The sequence below is a fragment of the Rhinopithecus roxellana genome, chromosome 15, assembly GCF_007565055.1.
Source record: "Rhinopithecus roxellana isolate Shanxi Qingling chromosome 15, ASM756505v1, whole genome shotgun sequence".
NCBI classification, from domain to species: domain Eukaryota; kingdom Metazoa; phylum Chordata; class Mammalia; order Primates; family Cercopithecidae; genus Rhinopithecus; species Rhinopithecus roxellana.
In genome coordinates, this window is record NC_044563.1 from 49,003,219 (window position 1) to 49,020,961 (window position 17,743).

Consider the following 17,743-nt stretch of genomic DNA (forward strand, 5'->3'; position numbering starts at 1 on the left):
GTGATATACCACATAAACAGAATTTTAAAAACAAAAATCACATGATCATCTCAATAGATGGAGAAAAAGCATTCAACAAAAGCCAGCATCCCTTTATGATTAAAACTCTCAGCAAAGGTGGCATACAAGGGACATACCTCAATGTAATAAAAGCCATCTATAACAAACCCACAGCCAACATAACAATGAATGGGGAAAAATTGAAAGCATTCCCTCTGAGAACTGGAATGAGACAAGGATGCCCACTCTCACCATTCTTCTTCAACATACTACTGGAAGTCCTAGCCAATGCAATCAGACAAGAGAAAGAAAGAAAGGGCATCTAAATCAGTAAAGAGGAAGTCGAACTGTCACTGTTTGCTGATGATATGATTGTTTACCTTGAAAACCCTGAAGACTCCTCCAGAAAGCTGCTAGAACTGATAAAAGAATTCAGCAAAGTTTCTGGATACAAGATTAATGTACACAAATCAGCAGCTCTTCTATACACCTACAGTGACCAGAGAGTCAAATCAAGAATTTAACTCCTTTTACAATAGCTGCAAAAAAACAAAAACAAAGACAAAAAACCAGACAAATAAACAAACTTAGGAATATACCTAACCAAGGGGGCAAAAGACCTCTACAAGAAAAACTGCAAAACACTGCTGAAAGAAATCATGGACAGCACAAACAAATGGAAACACATCCCATGCTCGTGGATAGGTAGAATCAATATTGTGAAAATGACCATGGTGCCAAAAGCAATCCACAAATTCAATGCAATCCCTACCACCACTATTCTTCAAAGAATTAGAAAAAAACAATTTTAAAATGCATATGGAACCAAGACATAGCCGGCATAGTCAAAGAAAGACTAAGCAAAAAGAACAAACCTGGAGGCATCACATTACGTGATTTCAAACTATACTATAAGGCCATAGTCACCAAAACACCATGGTACTGGTATAAAAATAGGCACACAGGCCAATGGAACAGAATAGAGAACCCAGAAGCAAACTCAAATACTTACAGCCAACTGATCTTTGACAAAGCAAACAATAGTGGGGAAAGGACACCTTTTTCAACAAATGGCGCTGGGATCATTGGTTAGCCACATGTAGGAGAATGAACTTATACAAAAGCAACTCAAGATGGATTAAGGACTTAAATCTAAGACCTGAAACTATAAAAATTCCAGAAGATAACATTGTAAAAACCCTTCTAGACACTGGCATACCCAAAAGCAAACGCAATAAAAACAAAGAGAAATAGCTGGGACTTAATTAAACTAAAGAGCTTTTGCATGGCCAAAGAACAGTCAGCAAACAGACAACCCACAGAGTGGAAGAAAATCTTCACAATCTATACATCTGACAAAGGACTAATATCCAGAATCTACAATGAACTCAAACAAATCAGTAAGAAAAAACAAACAATCCCATCAAACAGTAGGCTAAGGACATAAATAGACAATTCTCAAATGGCCAACAAAACATATGAAAAAATGCTCAACATCACTAATGACCACGGAAATGCAAATCAAAATCACAATGCAATACCGCCTTATTCCCGCAAGAATGACCATAATAAAAAAATCAAAAAACAGTAGATGCTGGTGTGGATGCAGCGATCAAGGAACACTTCTACATTGCTGGCAGAATATAAACTAGTACAGCCACTATGGAAAACACTGTGGAGATTCCTTAAAGAACTAAAAGTAGAACTACCATTTGATCCAGTAATCGCACTACTGGGTATCTACCCAGAGGAAAATAAGTCATTATGTGAAGAAGATACTTGCACAGGCATGTTTATAGCAGCACAGTTCAGAATTGCAAAATCGTGGAACCAACCCAAATGTCCATCAATCAATAAGTGGATACAGGAACTGGTGTGTGTGTGTGTGTGTGTGTGTATACACCCATATATATATATATATGATGAACTACTACTCAGTCATAAAAAGGAATGAATCAATGGCATTTGCAGTGACCTGGATGAGACTAGAGACTATTATTCTAAATGAAGTAACTCGGGAAAGGAAAACCAAACACCATATATTCTCACTGATATGTGGGAGCTATGCTACGAGGACGCAAAGGCATAAGAATGATACAATGGACTTTGGGGACTTGGGGGGAAGGGTGGGAGGGGGTGAGGGATAAAAGACTACAAATAGGGTGCAGTGTATACTGCTCGGGTGGTGGGTGCACCAAAATCTCACAAAGCACCACTGAAGAACTTACTCATGTAGCCAAATACCACCTGTACCCCAATAACCTATGGGCAAAAAAAGATAAGCACCAGAAATTATGGATATAGTTTAAAAAAATTTTTGTGTCAATGTAGTATATGCAGAAAACAGGTTATAGTTCCATGGACTATGTTTCCACAGGCAAGGACTATGTGCCATGGGTTTTATATTCCAAAAGAGTTCCGTCACAATTCCTTTCCCAGGGCATTTTAAGCTCTAAGAAAGAGAGAGGAAGATGTCATTCTGAATACAAATTTCGCTGCCAATTTGGAAGTAATATGGTGATTATGAAGGTAGACAGAATTCAGATTGTGTAGGCTTGAATATGTTTCTACCCCCAACTAGCTGGCTGTGTGATGATTTGTGGTAAGTTACTTAACTTTTCCAAGCTTCAGTTGTCTCCTTTAAAGGCTAGCATTAACAACAGTATTCACTTCATAGGGCTGTTGTATTAAAAGATACGATGCCCACAAAGCTCTTAGCACAGTGCCTACTGTACAGCTAACACTCACTAATGTTATCTATTGGTATTACCAGTCTAAATAAGTAACAATGGCATTATTGTTTAACCTAAATTTTTGTTGCAGATTATCTTTAAAATAAATGACCGGAAAGAGTTTTAAAAATATTTTATATCTATATATTACTGATAATGTATCAGATAATGTTCTAGGCATGTTATGTATATTAACCTATTTGATCCTTACAAGAACCTTATGAGGCAGATATCACTTTCCCCATTTTGAGGCTCAGATAATTACAGTGACTTGCCCAAGGCCACACAGCTATAACAGCAGGGTTGTGATTTGAATCCAGGCAGTCAGCTCCAGAGAATTATGCTTTTAATCATGATAATATACTGCAATAAGGTAAAGTATACTTATAATAGATTATAATAATAATAGCTACCACTTTGGAAATTCTAATATATGTTATGTATTCTACTAGAACATTTCTGTGCATTATCTCTAATTTACAATGATTCCATATTGTGGGTACCATGATCCCACCTTACAAATGAGTAATTAGACTCACAGAAGTTAAATATCTTGCCCTAGGTCACATAGGTAATGAGAGCCAGAGCCTACACGCAACTCTGTTGTGTTCTCTGAAGCTTGAAATTGTTCCATTACAGTAAGTCCTCATTTAACATTAGTGATAGGTTCTTGGATACTGTGACTTTAAGCAAAACTACTTATAGCAGGTTCTCAAATAACATCATTATAACGTTGATGAGAAAAAAATGTGTTTCACTATACATCATTTTGCTTAAAGTTGCGGTGTCTTAGAATCCGACAATATTAAGTAAGGACTGTATACCATACTGCTTCTAAGTATAGATTCTGATGAAAGGCAAATAGCCCATGGGTTTTAGTTGTTTCAAATGACAGGCAGCAACCTGAAAATGGGTGAACCTAAGACAATCTAAACACTATCATGCTATCACTTATTCATTCATTTAACGAACACTTGTTGAACATTTTCTATGAACTAAGCCCTAAGATGGATGCCAAGGATTTAATGATGAATAACACAAACAGGGTCTTTCTCTCAGAGCTTACAAATGAGTACTTGAGAGACTGGCTTAATAAAGGAACACTGTGATAACTACTTCAAGGATTACTTAGAGTCTAGATACGAGTTAGAACTGCCCATCTCCCTTTCTGCCTCCCCATTCAAGGCTAACTAGACAAAAAGACTAGTTAAGAACATTGCTGGCACACTACTCTTTCTTACATAGTTTTAGCTACTTACTAGTTATTCTTATCCTCTCTTCCATGCAGAGAGACAGTGTTCTGGAGAAACTTCAAACCTAACCTCTCATTTCTACTCTATAAAGATCAGAGGAAGACCTTAGGCTCTCAGGTATAGTTGGCTTGCATCTGAGCACCATAATAAAGAATTATATGCCAAACACCTTTCTAGTTGCTAAAGGATAGAAATCACTATAACATAGTCTCTGGTCTCAAGGAGTTTATTTATTTACATTAAAAACTATTCTAAGGATCATGCAAAAATAAACAATAAACAAAAGCCTCCTGTATTATTCCCAGGGATATCCCAGAAATGGGTTAAGTTTTGTACCCAGTATTGCGACTTACTCTCTGAGAAGTTATTTTTCTTCAATGAGGCAAGCATTTAGCAAAGGACTTGACAGTAACTTAAAACTTTTCTCTAGTAATAGACGATTAGCAGTGAAATCTGTTCTGGGATTTACAGAAGAACCAACTCCTGAGAGAATCGAATGTCCTGGTTTGGTAAATCTGGTCCTTGCCCTTGAGCCACAGGTAATCTACAGTGTGCACTTGTATTTCCTCTCTCACCCGTACAGACTTTACTTTTACCTTTTGGAGACCAGGATTATCCTAGAGAAGCACTTCTGACATGATGGATATATAAAACTTGAATTCTGGAGAGCAAGTACTGAGGCTAGAAGAAATTTTCTTCTTCTATTCATGTGTTCACACCGTGGCCTGCAAAACAAAATAGCCATTGGGATGACTGGCAAATCTTTCATTACAGTGCATATTCATTTCTTAGGAAAATCACAATCTCTACTGCAAAGCTAATAGAAGTCATGTGTTTCACTTTCAAAGTGAAGGTGGTGTCAATGTATTGGAAAATTAATTCTTTCTCTACTTAAAATATTAACAGGAAGAAAATCAGATTTAAAACAGTGTGGTTTAAGCAAATTCTTGTATCCCGTTTCTTAATAAATGCTCTATCCCAGTAATTCAGGAAAGATGTCATTTAGCCTCTTCACACCTTTACAAGAAGATACAAAACTTGTGTCTGCCATCAATACAAAGGAAACTACAGGTTGAGCATCTTGAATCTGAAAGTCCAAAACCCAAAATCTGAAATGTTTTGAGTGCACTATGATGGCACAAATCAAAATTCCACACGTAAGTACTTAACACAAACTTTGTTTCATGCACTAAATTATTAAAATAATTGTGGCTGGGCGCGGTGGCTCATGCCTATAATCCCAGCACTTTGGGAGGCCGAGGCGGGTGGATCACCTGAGGTCAGGAGTTCGAGACCAGCCTGGCCAACATGTTTTCTCTACGAAAAATACAAAAATTAGCCGGGCATGGTGGTGAGTGCCTGTAATCCCAGCTACTCAGGAGGTTGCAGCAGAATTGCTTGAACCTAGGAGGCGGAGGTTGCAGCGAGCCGAGATTGCACCATGGCACTCCAGCCTGTGCGACAAGAGCAAAACTCCATCTAAAAAAAAAAAAAAAAAAAAAAAGGTATTGTATAAAATTACCTTCAGGATATGTGTAAAAGATGTATATAAAACAGAAACAAATTTTATGTTTAGACTTGGGTCCCATTCCTGTATCTCATTAATTGTATGCAAATATTTAAAAATGCAAAATTCACAAGACTTCTGGACCCAAACATTTCAGATAAAGTATATTCAATCTGTACACGAACTTACATGAATCTTTTAAAGAACCTAAATTGGTGGAAATGGTTCTTTTTTAGCTGAAATATCGTTTTATTAGATTCCGGTGTGCTCATTTTATACATCTTGCAAGAGAAAAGAAGACTTTAGATTTTTTTTTTTTTTTTTTTTTTGAGACGGAGTCTGGCTCTGTCGCCCAGGCTGGGGTGCAGCGGCCAGATCTCAGCTCACTGCAAGCTCCACCTCCTGGGTTTACGCCATTCTCCTGCCTCAGCCTCCCGAGTAGCTGGAACTACAGGCGCCCGCCACCTCGCCCAGCCAGTTTTTTATATTTTTTAGTAGAGACGGGGTTTCACCGTGTTAGCCAGGATGGTCTCGATCTCCTGACCTCGTGATCCGCCCGTTTCGGCCTTCCAAAGTGCTGGGATTACAGGCTTGAGCCACCGGGCCCGGCGACTTCAGATTTTGTAAACAGAAAAAGCAAAATGTTACATGTCAAACGATAGCTCAAAGTGTTTTAATATCCTTGTATAAAACACATCAGGAAGGCCAAGGGTAGTGGCTCATGTCTGTAATCTCAGCACTTTGGGAGACTGAGGTGGGGGGGATCACTTGAGCCCAGGAGTTTGAGACCAGCCTGGAAAACATAGGGAGACACTGTCTCTACAAAAAATATAAGAGAATTAGCTGAGTGTGGTGGCACGTACCTGTAGTACCAGCTGCTTGGGAGGCTAAGGCAGGAGGATCAAGGCCATAGTGAGCTATGATGATGCCATGGCACTCCAGCCTGGGTGACAGAGCAAGACCCTATCTCCAAATAAACAAACAAAAAAATCAGAGGAGTAAAATAATAAAATACACACATACCTCATTTTATTATGCTTCACTTTATTAAGCCTCACAGATATTGCATTTTTTTTTTTTTTTTTTTTACAAATTGAAGGTTTATGACAACCCTGTCTCAAGCAAGTCAATTGGCATGTACTCACTTTCCACCTGTCACATTTTGGTAATTCTCACAATATTTCAAAAGTTTTCATTTTTATTATATCTGATGGTGACTTGTGATCAGTGATCTTTGATGCTACTATTGTAATTGTTTTGGGGCACCACAAACTGCACCTGTAAGACAAATTTAATCTATAAATGTGTATCCGACTGTCCCACCATCTCTCTCCCTCTTGTTGGGTTTCCCTATTCTGAGATACAACAATATTGAAATTAGGCCAGTTATTAACCCTACAATGACCTCTAAGTGTTCAGGTGAAAGGAAGAGTCACATGTCTCTCACTTTAAAACAGAAGACAGAAATAAAAATTAAGGTTAGTGAGGAAAGCATGTTGATAGCCGAGATAGACCAAAAGTTAGGTTTCTTGTGCCAAACAGCCAAAATTGGGAATGCAAAGGAAATGTTACTGAAGGAAATTAAAAGTCCTACTCCAGTGAACACATAAGTAAGAATGTAAAACAGCCTTTCTGTTGATATGGAGAAAATTTTAGTGGTCTGGATAGAAGATCAAACGAGCCACAACATTCCCTTAAATGAAAGCCTAATCCAGAGTAATATTCTAATGCTCTTCAATTCTATGAAGGCTGAGAGAGGTGAGGAAGCTGCAGAAAAAAATGTTTGAAGCTAGCAGAGGCTGGCTCTTGAAGTTTAGGAAAAGAAGCCATCTCCAAAACATAAAACATAACTTGCTGCAAGGTAAAGCAGCAAGCGCTGATGTAGAAGCTGCAGAAAGTTATCCAAAAGATCTAGCTAAGATAACTAGATCTTAACTAGTTGATGATGGTGGCTACACTAAACAACAGATTTTAAATGTAGACACAACAGCCTTATATGGGAGGAAAATGACATCTAGGACTTTCATAGCTAGAGAAGTCAGCGCCTGGCTTCAAGGCTTGTTAGCACCTGGCTTCAAGGCTTCAAAGAACAGGCTAATTCTCTTGTTAGGGGCAAATGCAGCTGGTGACCTGATATTGATGCCAGTGCTCATTTGCCATTCCAAAAATCCTGCAGCCCTTAAGGATTACGCTGAATCTACTCTGCTTGTGCTCTAGAAATGGAAGAATAAAGCCTGGACGACAGCACATCTGTTTATAGCATGATTTACTGAATATTTTAAGCCCACTGTTGAGACCTATTGCTCAGAAAAAAAGATTTCTTTCAAAATATTAATGCTCATTTACAACGCACCTGATCACCCAAGAGCTCTGATGGAGATGCACAAGGAGACTGATATTATTTTCATGCCTGTTCACACATCCATTCTCTACCCATGGATCAAGGAGTCATTTTGACTTTCAAGTCTTATTATTTCAGAAACACATTTCCTAAGGTCATAGCTGCCACAGATAATGCTTCTTCTGATGGATCTGGGCAAAGTAAGTTGAAAATCTTCTGGAAAGGTTTCACTACGCTAGATGCTAATAAGAACATTCATGATTTATGGGAGGAAGTTAAAATATCAACACTAATTGGAGTTTGGAAGAAGCTGATTCCAGTCCTCATGGATGACTTTGAGGGGTTCAAGCTTTCAATGGAGGAAGTGACTGCATTTGTGGTGGAACAGCAAGAAATCTAGAATTAAAAAGTGGAGCCTGAAGATGTGACTCAATTGCTGCAATCTCATGATAAGGCATGAACTTATGAGGAGTTGCTTTTTATGGATAAACAAGAGAGTAGTTTCTTGATATGGAACCTACTCCTGGTGAGGGTGCTGTGAACATTGTTGAAATGACAACAAAGGATTTAGAATATTCCATAAGCTTAGTTGATAAGCAGTGGCAGGGTTTAAGAAGATTGACTCCAATTCTGAAAGAAGTTCTACTGTGGGTAAAATGCTATCAAACAGCACTACATGGTATAGAAAAATCTTTCGTGAAAGGAAGAGTCAGTGCAGCAAACTTCAATGTTATCTTATTTTAAGAAATTGCCTCTGCAACCCCAACCTTCAGCAACCACCACCGCAAGCAGTCAGCAACCATCAACACTGAGGCAAGACCCTCCACCACAAAAAATTATGACTCACTGAAGGCTCAGATGATCATTAACATTTTTAAATAATAAAGTGTCTTTAAATTAAGATATGTATTTTTTAGACATAATGCTATTGCATACTTAGACTACAGCATAGTGTAAACACAACTTTTATTAATATATGCACTGGGAAACCAAAAAATTTGTGTGACTCACTTTACTGCAATATTTGCTTTATTGCAGGGGTCAGAAACCCAACCCATAATATCTCCAAAGTATGCCTGTAGCAATGTTCTCTATACTTTCTTTTTAAAAATTCAGCCTGGGCAACATGGTGAGACCTCATCTTTCCCAAAAAAACAAAAAAAAAGTTACTCGGGCACGGTGGTATGAGCTTGTGGTCCCAGCTACTTGGGAGGCTGAGATGGGAGGATCGCTTGAGCCCAGGAGGTGAAGATTGCAGTGAGCTGTATTCATGGCATTGCACTCCAGCCTGGGTGACAGAGTGAGACTTTTTCTCAAAAAAAAAAAAAAAAGAAAAAGAAAAAAAGTTAAAAGGTTGATATGTGGCAGAGTGTGGTGGCTCACGCTTATAATCCCAGCACTTTGGGAGGCCAAGGTGGGCACATCAACTGAGGTCAAGAGTTTGAGCCAGCCTCACCAAAATGGTGAAACCCCGTCTCTACCAAAAATACAAAAAATTAGCCCGGTGTGGTGGTGCGCACCTGTAATCCCAGCTACTCAGGAGGCTGAGGCAAAATTGCTTGAACCTGGGAGGCAGAGGTTGTAGTGAGCCAAGATCGTGCCACTGCACTCCAGCCTGGGTGACATCTCTTTGAGGCTCTGCCTCAAAAAAAAAAAAAAAAAAAGAAAAAAAAAAAAGGTTGGTTGGTTTACCAATTTTTTAAATGGATTAGCTTATTTATAACATAAAATACATGCCTTACAACAAAGGTCTTTGTAACTGTTTGAGATAAAGTTGTATTAAGAAACTTTCATTTTTAAGCACATGGCAAAAGCTTTCAATTTCTGAAATGGGTGATACTGTTTTTGACACTGGCATCAGCAAACTGACAAAGTGGAGGTCACTCGTTTTAAAAGACTAAAATCTTTTTGGTATAGTACTCCATAAAGATGATTACAAACATAGAAATGTGGTGACTATGGAAGGGAGATGTTAAAGTGATACTAATCCTATTAGTCAATCAAAATAACATTTCTATAAAAATAAAATATTGCCACCTAAGACAATAAGATGGAAATTTGCAAAGATGAAAGATAAATAATTTACATAAGTCACTGATCTGTATACATTAAAGGGAGCACAGAAAAGAGAAGACTAATCCTAATTTTTTGCTATCCTTGTTGGGATTCTTATGTATACATTAGTAAGGTTCTGCCAAAAGCCGATTATGTATTTCTAGATTTGGTTGTCACCTTAGGCTACATAGCAATCTCAAAGGACACAGTAGGGTAGGGAATATAGGATACAAATGAAAGGCAGAAAGAAAGGTCAAAGAAAAGTGCCATTATGAGTGCTAAAATCTCAAATTCCTTGCCATTGCAACTGTCAAAAGACAAAATTACAACAATTTTGCGAAAGATCTTAATTGGCTTTATTTATGATTCTGTCAGAGGTGTTTGAACAAAAGCAACTCCATCTTGTCTAGAGGGCGGGTAAAATGAAGCTGAGACATACTGGGCTGAATTCCCAGACCTTTAAGGCATTCTAAGTCATAGGATGAGATATGAGGTCGACACAAAATACAGGTTATAAAGACCTTGCCTATAAAACAGGTTGCAGTAAAGAAGCCAGCTAAAACCCACCAAAACCAAGATGGTGACGAAGGTGACCTCTGGTTGTCCTCATTGCTACACAGCCACCAGCGCCATGACAGTTCACAAATGCCATGGCAACGTCAGGAAGTTACGGTATATGGTCTAAAAGGAGGAGGCACAAATAATCGCATCTTGTTTAGCATACCATCAAGAAATAACCATAAAAATGGGCAGCCAGCAGCCCTCGGGACTGTTCTATGTCTTTTATTCCTTTACTTTCCTAGTAAACTTGCTCTCACTTTATGGACTCACCCTGAATTCTTTCTTGCGGGAGATTGAAGAACCCTCTCGGGGGTCTGGATTGGGACCTCTTTCCTGTAACAATTCTAGAATCGGTAAATACTTTATTCCATAAAATACAGTAAGTGTCCCAAGGGGCGGAGCAGAGAAGTTTGGTTTTATAGACAGAGAAGGGCTGAAGAAAGTAGAAACAAAGAACAAAAAGCAGCTTGGTCATTTCAGAGTTACTTTCCTCCTAAAGTGGGAACAGAGGGACAGAAAAATACAGGAATAACTGGTTGACATAAGCTTACTTTTTGTTGTAAGCATCAAAGGCAGAGCGAACTTCATTGTCATGACAACTGAAACTGGCATGTGTGGGAAATTTGGTTATTTCTCTCTACTGAGTTCTAGGAAGGTCAGATAACAATGTAGTTTTGATTTGGTGAGGTGGAACTTTAAGTATAAATGTCTCTATTTTGATTTTTAGTCTGGTCTACTGGGGCCTAGTGCAGGAGCTTAGTCCAAAACAAAGGCCTCCTATATCTTTTAGTTAACACAACAATGGTGTAATGTCAACAAAGGCATCATCCCTCCACATTCTAAAATCCAATTTAGCGTAGGGTTTAGTATGGAGGTATACCTACCTGTGAGTTAGGGGAGCTAAAATAGCATAAAGCTCACTCCTGAACATGCTGTCTCTTACCTGCTTAAAATCCTGTTATTTAGAATGAAGCTTCGGCCGGGCGCGGTGGCTCAAGACTGTAATCCCAGCACTTTGGGAGGCTGAGATGGGCGGATCATGAGGTCAGGAGATCGAGACCATCCTGGCTAACACGGTGAAACCCCGTCTCTACTAAAAATACAAAAAACTAGCCGGGCGAGGTGGCGGCGCCTGTAGTCCCAGCTACTCGGGAGGCTGAGGCAGGAGAATGGCGTAAACCTGGGAGGCGGAGCTTGCAGTGAGCTGAGATCTGGCCACTGCACTCCAGCCTGGGTGACAGAGCGAGACTCCGTCTCAAAAAAAAAAGAAAAGAATGAAGCCTCAATATCTCACCACGGTCTGTGCAGCCCTGGGTTAGCTGGATCTTGCCAATACCTGACCTCACTTAATATCACTCTCCTTCTTAATCACTGTATTTCAAGCCATGCTGGCCTTCTTTCTGCTCCTCAAGCATACCAAACAATTTCCCTTCTCAGGCTTTTGTGCTTACTGTTCTCTTTGGCTAGGATATTCTTCCCTTAGGTCTTGGAATAGTCGGTTCTTTATCATCCTTCAATCTGTAACTCTGTTATCCCCTCAGAGAGCCCCACTTTAGCTCAAGTAGAATCTTCCTTCCTCTTAGTTTCTATGGCATCACCTGTTTTATCCTTCATGGTACTAATCGTGCTGGATAGTCAGTCATCCTGTATATGTCTTTGCTTACTTATTTTTGTTCGTTCTACCCATCACTAGCCTAAGTTTCATAAAGATGGGGACCTAGTCTGCCCTGTTCTCTACTGTAACCCCAGTGCTTAGAACAGTGCTCAGCACACAGTAAGTTCACAATAAATATTTATTGAATAGGGCCAGGTGTGGTGGATCAGGCCTATAATCCCAGCACTTTGGGACGCCAAGGTGGGAGGATTGCTTGAGCCCACCAGTTTGAGACCAGCCTGGGCAACACGGCAAGAACTCTGCAAGTAATAAAAAATATTAGCTGGGCATGGTGGTGCACTCTTGTAGTTCCAGCTACTCAGGAGGTGGAGGTGGGAGGGTCACTTGAGCCTGGGAGATTGAGGCTGCAGTGCACAGTGATTGTGCCACTGCACTCCAGCCTGAGCAACAGAGACTAGTCTCAAAACAAAATTTATTGCATGAATGAAGAACTATAAGCAGAATTTTGCAATTCAAGAAAATTTTTGTAACAGAGTAGGCATATGCCATATGATACCATAATTTTCTTCCTATTTCATTTGAAGTTCCCCTAAAAAATCTTTCTTTATTAACAAAGAGAATGGCTTTTCTTTTTTTCTACACCATATACCATTGTACCTCTGTAGTCCTACCATTTGTTTTGTCTATTGTAGTGTATTGTCTATTTGGTTTTATTCTCCCTAATGCCTATTCTCTTAACTTTCTTTTTGCTCTTTATGTACTAGTAATTTATGCCAAGGGAAACAATCTGAGTTGTGTTCCTTGCTTCCCCGCTCCCATAGTATGTTTCACATTTCTATGCCTTTGTTTTTTTCCATTCTTCTCTCTAAAATGCTCTTTCACTCTCCTGGTAATGCTTATTCTTCTTTAAGATCCTTCTTAGAAGTCTTCTTTTCTAGGACGTTTTCCCAGAAGTTAAATTACTCTTTAATTCATCACATGCCACATTATATTAAATTTATCTGTTCAGTATGGTTTGTTTTTCCTGGACCCAGAGTAAGATCTTAGGAGGACTATCTGTTTATATCTTCAGTGCCAAGCTCAGAAATTGTCAATCTGAACTTCAGATATTAATCTTCTTCATGAGTTGCAGTTCCTCTTCCTAAGCCACAATTTTGTCACTTAGCGTTAAAAACACAATTTTACCAAATCATAAAATTATCTTATATTTGTATACGAAGTACACAGACTAGTTTCATATCTAGTACCTTATTTAATACTTACTTTAATCATTACTTACATCTTCTCCTCACTTCTAATATTTTTACTTGTGTTCATATTGTGAGCAGAGACTATTTTCTTTAGGGCTCTAAAACAGAATTTTATATTGTACCACAACACTATGGGCATTCATCAAAGCATATTCTTTACACAATTGCTATTCAAACTTTAGGAAATGGAATAAACTTGTAACATGACTCATACACTGGGTTAAGTGAAAATAACATACTGTCTGTCCTAAAAAAATTTGTTAATTGGGCTGACAACTCATCAATAAATGAAAAACTTAAATAAGCAGGAAATTTTGGATTCATTTCTAAATTAATTGTGCCAGCACTTATTACTATACTTTTAAAGGAAGATTGGTTACATTATTTTTATTTAAGGGTTTATTGCCCTCTAGTGGATCAAATAAGTAAGTCTAAAAATCTATAAAAACGGCAAATTTGAGAACTGTAATGAAAGGGGTCATTAGTATTTTTACTATTTGTATTTCACCTGGTGAACCCCAGAAATTGGCAAAAAGGCTTCCCATTTATTGTCTGTTGGACAATAACAGAATTAGATGCTTTCAGACAGTTAATATTAATTAATTTCCTTTGGTGTTTTCATAGTATTTCCTTCATACTTGCCACCTAATTTATTATTGTATTTATTTATTTATTTATTTGCCTAGGCTCTGGGGTGTTTTTAGAGTTTGTTTTATTTCTCTGTCTCTCTCTACTGCTTGACTTGCAGTAGAGTGGATGCATGTCTGATGAATAATTGAATGAAACACCAGGAATAAGTAAACACTAAAATTAGGAAGGCAGGATGACACACTTGGGAACAATTTCATATGTGGTATCCTTTGCAGTTTATCTTTCTTCTAACATTTATTGAGAAGGATGGTGATATTGTATTACATTTCTTTCAGCTCCATCACAGCAAACCATATCCCAATTTAATATGCTAACATATTTATTTATTGGTCAGTTGTTAATTGTGAAGCTGCTAAATGCTAGCAGGGGATAGTGTGATTGACGGACAAACAGACAAGGTCCCTACCTAGTCAGTAGATTTACTGTCTAGTGTAAGAGACAGACATTAAATAATCACACAAAAAATTTACCTGCAATTCTGGCAAATTCTATTTCGGAAATGCATAGTGCCATGAGAAGATATAACAGGGGGACTAATTTAGTTTTTGATGGGAGGAATGGGGAAAGAGAAGAGGATAGGAAAATACATAATCTTATTTTTAAAAAGTATTTTCTCAGGGTAGTAGTGTTAAGGGCGATTTTTATTTCCTTTATATATTTAAGATATTTTCTAAGTGTATCGCTTTCATAATTAGAAAAAATCAATAAATACAATAAAAATACTGGAGAGGGACATTAGCAATAATATACAAAGAAAAGCTTGCTTTCTTTAAATCTCTCACACATAAAAGTAGAAATAAGGAGGGTAGAAAGAGGGACAAAAGTGTAAGTGTTGGGGCAGAACTAATTAAGGCCTCAGTTGGCCTTTGTTTTGAAAGCCCAGGGATTACCCAGGTCAATGTCCAGGAATGAAGGCTCTGATAGACTTATGCTTATTAAAATATGTGGGGTCCATGTGGACACACTGTAGTACATATCTAATTTACCATGGAATATTCTGGAATACTTTCTCTCCTTTTACACAAGCCATTATGGGGCGCTGAACCGTAATCCAAAGATGTTTTACTAATTTACCATGAAAAATTACCATCACAGGGAAGGGACATATCAGAAGCCTCTATTTAAATATTTGGTATAACTACATATTATACTCAAATTATAAACAGAAAGTTGCTTGAAGAAGGGCTGTGTGGTGAATCAACGATTTAATGGAATCAAGCTAATGCCTGACGCATCTTCCATTCTAGAGATGATTTTGTCAGTGGTACCAGATATATAAACTCATCGATTACAACCTCTGCATCCCATTTTCATACTAGACAAGTATTTCTCAAACTTTATCATACATCAAAATCACCCAGAAGGCTTGATAAAACAGACTGCTGGACTCCAACTCCAGAGTTTGATTCAGTAAGTCTGGGATAAGTGTCTGAGAATCTGCATTTTCATAAGTTCCCAGGTAATGGCCAAATTGTCCACACTGGAAAACCAGTAGCCTAGTCATTGAGACTATCTCATGGTGAATAACACTTGCGATAAACATGGTTATAGTTAAATCCCCAAGGCCTGACAGCATCTCAGTCTCATTTAAATTATTTTGCAATTCTTTGCTCTAATCCATTATTTGGTGACCTTTCAGCTTAACTACTTCATAATCAAGTTCTAAGAAGGCATCTTAATCATTTATGAAAAACTGTGCCCATACATGCACATACCAACACAACTTTTTTTCTTCTTTGGGCTAGACTAGAAGATCTAGAATAACTGGGTTAGATTAGAAAATCTAAACTAATTCTTATTCTATGTTAGATCCTAGAGAAAAAGTTCAGTGAAGTATTTAGTGTAAACTGGCATCTGGGGATGGGGCTGAAGAGAACATAAAAGTATAAGATATGAATCCTATCTTAAAGTTCATAATCCAGTTTGAGTTCATTTGACTGCTTTACAGTTTGCAAAGTGCTTTTGCATCATTATCTGATCCACTTAGAGAAGTTAAATAACTAATTAAAGATCAGGAATTAGGAGAAATCAGGTCTGGAACTCATGCCTTCTGATGAGTAGCTTACTAGTCTTTCTAGTACAGCATTGTCTTTGTTCAAGCTTCACACTTGAAAGAAACTATGTGTATTTGCTTCAAGACTGTGCCCAAAGGATGAAATTACTCCTTTAAAAAACTAGTCCTAGTTCTAATGGCATAAAGAAAAGAAAGTATGACTAACTTTTCTCCCTTTCTTCATTCCTCTCCAAACTATTCTTGCCTTGCATGAAAATCTTTGTCACCTTATAATTATCCAATTTTCTATTTCATATTTTACAGGCCAAGAGGCCTCAGTTATGGGAAGGGTGGCTATTTTGAACTGTTTTCTTAAGTGCCTTGGTTTCCTCCAAGGGCACATACTTGTTTAATTTTTCTAAAGGCGGTCATAATTAGTCTCTAAAACATAATTTAGTGACATTAACACGAAAACTCTAGAAAAGTAAGAGAGGCAGGCAGGACAGTGAAAATTAAGTAAGCAAAAAAACAAAGAGACAAAACCCAGTGAAAGGAGAAATACTGATGAAAAATACTTTAAAAACATGAACCAGGAAAATCTTAGTGCAATACGGTTTTTCCGTTGACTATCATTTATGGGACATTTATTACAGGGATGGAGAAGGTAATAGGGTTAAAGAGAGAAAAAACAGGCTCTTGTGTTCAAGGAATTTATAATCTATTGGCTAAGACAGACAATATATAACTATCAATGAAATAATATATGCAAGCTCCAGAATTCTATACCTTAACTGCTTACCTGAGAGCCAACTGTATTTGATGTCTCATAGGGATCTCACGGTTAAATAGTTAAAAAACCTGAATTCTTAGTTTCCTCTCAAACCTCTTTTTCTGCAATTTTGCTCCATCTCAGTAAATGGTACCACTCACTAACCAGTAACTCAGGCCAGTACCTGGGAGTCATTTGTCATTCCTCCCTTTCTTTCACATCCCACATCACACTCATCAGAAGGTACTTGAATTTACTTCCATACTTAGAAACCATCATTCACTTTTCCCTCATATATTCTGCCATCATCTTAATCCAAACCACCATTATCTCCTGTTTATGGTGCTAGATTAACCTCCTTATCATGATTCGGTCTCTGCCCATCTTTCCAGACTCATCTCATACAACTGTCCTTTCTGAATATATTCCAGCAATACTAGTCTTTCCTTAGATTCTTGAACATTAACATGTCAAGCTCTTTCCTGCCTCAGGACCTTTGCACAACCTGTTCACTCTGTTTAGAATGTTGTTCTTTTCCTCTCTTGCACAGTTGGATCATGCTCATCTTTTAGGCATCAATATCAACTCCTCGGAAAGGTCTTAGACCAGTCTAATTCACATAGTTTCCTTGTAAATTCTCCTTAATTCCATCCATACAAGGTAAGTTCCATAAGAACAGGAATCTACCTTGTTCATCATCGGATCTCAGTACCTAGCAGTTCTTGGCACAGACCAAAGAAGCACTTAACTATCTGCAGAATAAACAAATAATTACTTGGTGCTCTGTGATCCAGTCTTGTGGGGTCAGGAAAGGGTTTCTGATTTAAAAGGCTTTGCAAACTGAGTAATTAGCCAGGTCACGGACAGGGTCAGAAGACGGTTTGGGGTGAGAAGGAGGATAGTACACTTCAGGAACACAGAAGACATTCTATATGGCTGGAGCGGTGGAAAACCACTGGGGCTGAAGAGGCAGGCAAAAGTCAGACAGGAAAGAGCCTGTAAGTCATGTTAAAGAG

The 17,743-nt window shown here is 38.2% G+C and overlaps 1 protein-coding gene across 3 annotated transcripts in view; it reads right to left on the reverse strand.

The window, feature by feature from the left end:
- The window catches only part of DDIAS (DNA damage induced apoptosis suppressor), a 34,086-nt gene that overhangs the window by 15,499 nt on the left and 844 nt on the right, over nt 1–17,743 (reverse strand). For 2 of the 3 annotated variants that reach the window (XM_030917974.1, XM_030917973.1), the window contains exons 2-3: nt 6,356–6,455; nt 4,582–4,710 (exon numbers count right to left, since the gene is read on the reverse strand). In XM_030917974.1, coding sequence (XP_030773834.1) covers nt 4,582–4,694 — 113 coding nt within the window. In that variant the 5' untranslated portion in view covers nt 4,695–4,710; nt 6,356–6,455. The remainder of the gene's footprint in view (nt 1–4,581; nt 4,711–6,355; nt 6,456–17,743) is intronic. The other variant, XM_010362875.2, reaches the window with a different exon arrangement.